The sequence below is a fragment of the Lolium rigidum genome, chromosome 1, assembly GCF_022539505.1.
Source record: "Lolium rigidum isolate FL_2022 chromosome 1, APGP_CSIRO_Lrig_0.1, whole genome shotgun sequence".
NCBI lineage: Eukaryota > Viridiplantae > Streptophyta > Magnoliopsida > Poales > Poaceae > Lolium > Lolium rigidum.
The window spans coordinates 56,973,261-56,978,400 of NC_061508.1; the positions used below are offsets into that span (position 1 = coordinate 56,973,261).

The window sequence follows — 5,140 nt, forward strand, 5'->3', positions numbered from 1 at the left end:
GATATATCCTGAATGGGTTACAACTGTGTATGAAACTGTCCATGAATTACATCGCAAAGAGATGAATGATGTCATCCGTAAGATTGAGTTTGAAAACACTCAGAAAAACATTGTGTATGAAAAAGTCTATAATGAAGTTAAGTGGTATTGTCTTCAGCAAACACTCAGAATAAGATTTTTCTATAAGTGGCGGGCTCTTCATTACTTTGTTTTCAGACGAATTATAGCCATCAAAGTTAACGATGACTCGGCAGATACTTCCAGGAAAAAAATAAAAGGTTTTAAGGTAAGGAGATCCACTATCACCTATGCTATTTGATATAGTAACTGATATACTTGCTATAATTATTGAGCGTGCAAAAACTGATGACCAAATTGAAGGGGTAGTTCCTCACCTTGTTGATATTGGACTATGTTCTTCAATATATTAATGATACAATTCATTTTGTGGAACATTACCTTGAGAAAGTGGAAGATCTGGAATTAATTTTACCACCTTTCAAGCAATTGTCAGGTCTAAAAGTTAATTTTCACAAAAGTGAACTGAGTCCCAAGACGAGACAAGTATATATGCCTAGCTTTCTGGATGTGGATTAGGCCAGTTGCGAATTAGCTATTTACGCATTCTGATTCATTATCGGATACTCACAAAATGTCGAGGAAACACTGCAAAAGCACCTGAGTGGTTGAGAAGAAAAAGTACTATCTTTGGGTGGAAGGTTGGTTCATGACCTTAAAGTTAAGAAGAGGGCTCTGCTTGGTAAATGGTTAACCTGTGAGGAGAAAATATGTTGGCTCAAGTGCGATATCTCAAATTTATTGGAAACCTAGGAATTCATATTTCTAGGTTGGACTTATAACGACGAAGAAGAACCTTCTTTTCATATGGTTTTTTCTCTAGTAAGGATAGATCTAAGATAAGATTATGGGAGGATAAATGGTTAGAAAATACTGTTGAAGTGTATAAGTAGATTGCCTAGCCCTTTCCATCAGTTCGGACTTTTGGTTCAAGTGGCTAGTTCATGAAGCTTAACATGGTATCAGAGCCCCAGGTCTCGAGTTCAAATCCTGGCTTTCACAATTTATTCTAAATTCCCCGCAGCCTCCTACCGCGCCCGGCCTCCCGTTGCCTCTTTGCCTCTCTACACGTGTTGACTTGTCTTCTCGTCTTCCCGTCACACGTGAGAGAGGGTGTTGAAGTGTATAAGTAGATTGCCTAGCCCTTTCCATCAGTTCGGACTTTTGGTTCAAGTGGCTAGTGCATGAAGGTTAACAAATACGACGCTCCAGAAACAATATCCAACTCTTTAATGTATTGTGTGTTACAAAGATGATACCTTGGCTAAGGTGACGAAGTCCTCTCCACCGAGTGTGATGTTCAGAAGAGATCTTATTGGTCTCCGGCTCGCATCTTGGAATGCTTTTCTATAGCATTTGGCTTTCGTCCAATTAACGCAAAGGGCGGACGAGTTTCATTGAAGTCCTCTGTGAATTCCATGTATAGTGCGTTGATCCATCCTATTGAGTCGGTATTCAATAATAATAATATTTGGAAGATGAAGATTCTGCTGAAGACGAAGGTTTTTGTGTGATATTTTCGTCGTGGGGTTATTCTCACTAAGGACAACCTTGCAAAACCCAACTGACAGGAAAGTAATTTTTTTTACTTTTGTCATCAGGATAAGATAATAAAAAACTTATTCTTTCAATGTCAATTTACAATATGATCAATTATTCAAATAGGATCTACCTTATACCAGCCACGTAGCATTACCAATATTCTCGACAATTGGCTTAATAGGGTGGATCACATGTTTAAAATTCTTATTATGATGAGAGCACTTGCCATTATTTGATCGCTTTTGCTATGTAGAGATGGCAAGGTGTTTAACGATAAAAAAAATATCCTCTCTCTCTCGCTGGTTATCTACATGTGCACCACTTTGCTCCGTTTATGGTCGTCTCTTTAGTGTATGGAGAACTGCAACCTCTTTAAAGAGGTATCTACAAAGGTGAAGTACACGGCGAGAGATTTTATTATCCAACATAGGTGGCATCATAATCTGTGGACTGAACCTCCACCACCTTTGGAGTCGATACGGTTTCATGTTGATTACGTGTATCGAGCTTTTTTTATTACTTTATGTATTCACATTATGGATGTCGAGTGGCTGTGCGTATCTTAATCATGCAGAAACTAGTGTAATGCTTAACCATTCAAGTAATAATGTGCTCTTTTTCAAAAAAAAAAAACGATGTTTTCCTACAATACCTATATACTGTACATCGTCATCATTGGTGGTACCGGTTCTCCCAAGAGAGATGGCTTTCCTTCTCTTTTAATCATGCTGGGATTGGCTTATCCATTTGAGAGGATATTGGAAAGGGGTGGTTGATGCCTAGCTCCAGCGGGTGGAGACGAGAGGACTGGAGTTCATCACACTTCACCAAAGGGGAATGGGGCAAAAAAGGCAAAGTGAGAGGGCGAAGCAAGCAAGTGAGAAGAAGGATTAAAAGACACTGATGATTAGCTGCACTGGGAACTGGAGTTCCCTAGTTGATCATTGGATCACTGCTTGCCTGGCTGCCTCCAGGGTGGCCTTTCTTGTTGTAGCGTGTTTGTGTAAAGGTGGGGGAAGCTTGACATGTGGAACATAAACTAGGCTTCTCAATTTGTTGCTTCAAGGCTTCGGCTATGAGCTATAGGAACACATCATCGGTTGGACTGATCATGGTTGCCTAGGCTAGCTGGCATGTGGACTCCTAAACAAGTTGCCCAAACACTGTAGTCTCACTTTGATTGTACCATAAGCAAAACCCAGACCTAAATGGTGGATTTGGCCATTTGGGGAATGCTTATTGCTCAAGACCAAATTTAGAGTGGATGGTAATTTGAAAAGACATCAACCGGTACTATGAAAGCAGGCGGGAAATCAATGACGGGAGAAATTTTTCAAAAGGAACATTTAGACTCCGAGTCACAAGCCTCCTGTGTGGAGTATTGATTCCAGACCGGAGTGGAATGAGCACAGTGTTATCAGAGGAATTGTTTGCAATCGAATGGGGAATCTGGTAGTACATCAGGAACAGTCCAATTCCCGGTTCGACATTTCAGCCCCGTGTCCCCCCATGAATTTGCACAGCCTGAGCTGCCTCGGGTTTGATTTCTTCAACAAAATGCAGAACATCCTGGTTATGTAATTATGTTCTTTACCAGATTGGCATGTTCGATTGAGCTTCAGGTATCCCACAGAACAGTTCAATACTCCAAGGAGAATTGACAAGATACAGGATGATAGATCGAGAGTCCACCCAATTCAACTGAAATTGACGCAAATCAACAATTTAGAATCAAGAACACGGTAGCATATTAAGAATGAAAGAATCATCATCGATAAATAGAACAAAATTCCAGGTCTTGACTATCAACGAATTGTACATCGCTAGCGATGGAGCGAGCTGGGAATCCCCAAGAACGCCCACCCTACAGAAAGAATGAAAATCCCCCAAATAATGAATCTGAATCCTACTACTGAAAAGAACAAGGTCTTCTTTTCTCTATCCGATCTCCACCCTCCTGGTCGCCGCCAATCGCGGCAGCCCCTAGTTCCTTCCGTCCTTCAGTGCTCTGTACAGCCGATGGGGAGCGGCGGCGGCAGCGACGGCTGTAGCACCAATGCGGTGCCGGGCTGCCATTGCTGCCGAGAGCCGCCCAGCCAACAAAAGAATTATTGTAGTATCTAGTCTAGTGCAGCTAGGAGCTACCAAGAAGCAGACAATGCCGCCGGCCCGGAGGCCGGGGAGGCGGCGCCGCTGCCGTCTCCTGGAACGTAGAGGTCGTAGGACTTCCAGGTGTGGTCGAGCGGGCACGGCCTGCCGGCGTCGAGCCTGTCCCAGGGCTTGCCCTTGCCGGACCAGTGCATGAGGCTGACGGGCCCGTCGTGGAGCGGGCGGCAGCTGCCGTGCACGTTGTCGCCGCCGAGGCCGTGCTGGTTCCACCGCAGGTCGACGGCCTCCACCTCGCCGGCGAACACCAGCAGGAACGGCGGCAGCGAGCCCAGCTCGTAGATGCGCTTCTCCTTCTGGATCTCCATCCAGCGCTCGATGCGGCGGCGGTAGTTGCCGGCGCGCCAGCGGCGCAGGTCGACGACCATGACGCCCGTGTTGAAGTAGCAGGGCGGGCGGCGGCGGCCGGCGAAGACCCGCGCGCCGAGGGCCGGGTCCGACCAGAAGGCGGGCGTGAAGTAGCGGGAGAAGTTGGCGTGGCAGTACTCGGGCGCGGCGACCACGGCGGCCGCGGGGAGGCGGGTTTCCCAGAGGCGCCGCACGTCGTCGGCGGCGAGGATGTCCGAGTCGAGGTAGATGGCGCGGGGGACGCAGGGCGGGAGGAGGTCGGCCAGGTGGTTCCGCGCGTAGTTGAGCGGCGCCTCGAGGGCCGCGCGGACGGAGGCGGAGATGAGCCCCGCCACGGCGTCGGCGCGGAACGGGTAGATCTGGAAGCGGAGGGACGGGAAGGAGGCGGCGAGCGCGCGGCGCAGGGCTGTGATGTCGTCGTCCTCGGGGGCGGGGGCGGCGGCGGCGAGGAAGTGGAAGAAGAGGGATTCCGGGCAGGAGGCGTGCTTGAGGAGGGAGTAGATGGCCGCCATGGAGCCGCGCAGGTAGTGCGCGTCGAGGGTCATGGCGATGTGGACCAGCCCCGGGTCGCACACCCCCGCGCCTGATGGAGCCGGGCAGCCCTCCCCGTTCCGGTACTGCGGCGCCTCCGCGAACCTCGGGAGCGCCGGCCCCGCCTCGGCGGAGACGGCGGCCAAGAAGAAGATGAGCAGCGCTGTGGCTGCTGCCCCGGCCATCATCGGCGGCGACGATGGCGCGGCGATTCTTGGATTCTTGCGGCGCTTGTGGTGTGGTGTGCAGGCTGTGGTGAGCTGTGTGGTGATGGTGGAGGTAGTCGGTGAGGCGGGCGGGCGTACGGTGGGGGTGATAAAGCCGGTCTCGTGCGCGTTTGGGAAACGCGTTAACGACTAGCGACTAATCAGCGCGTTGTTCCAGCGACAGGTCGTTGCTCACCTCCTTCCATTTCTGTGCTTTATCTGTCTTCATTTTCTTAACAAGGAAAACATTGGTGGATATTAGCTGTGCA

At 48.9% G+C, this 5,140-nt stretch overlaps 1 protein-coding gene across 1 annotated transcript; it reads right to left on the reverse strand.

The window, feature by feature from the left end:
* Nucleotides 1-3,639: 3,639 nt before the first annotated feature.
* LOC124673503 (probable galacturonosyltransferase-like 9) lies at nt 3,640-4,934 on the reverse strand. Its single transcript, XM_047209575.1, has one exon. It carries the CDS (start codon nt 4,851-4,853, stop codon nt 3,762-3,764), a length of 1,092 nt encoding a protein of 363 aa, XP_047065531.1. The 5' UTR covers nt 4,854-4,934; the 3' UTR covers nt 3,640-3,761.
* Nucleotides 4,935-5,140: the final 206 nt, after the last annotated feature.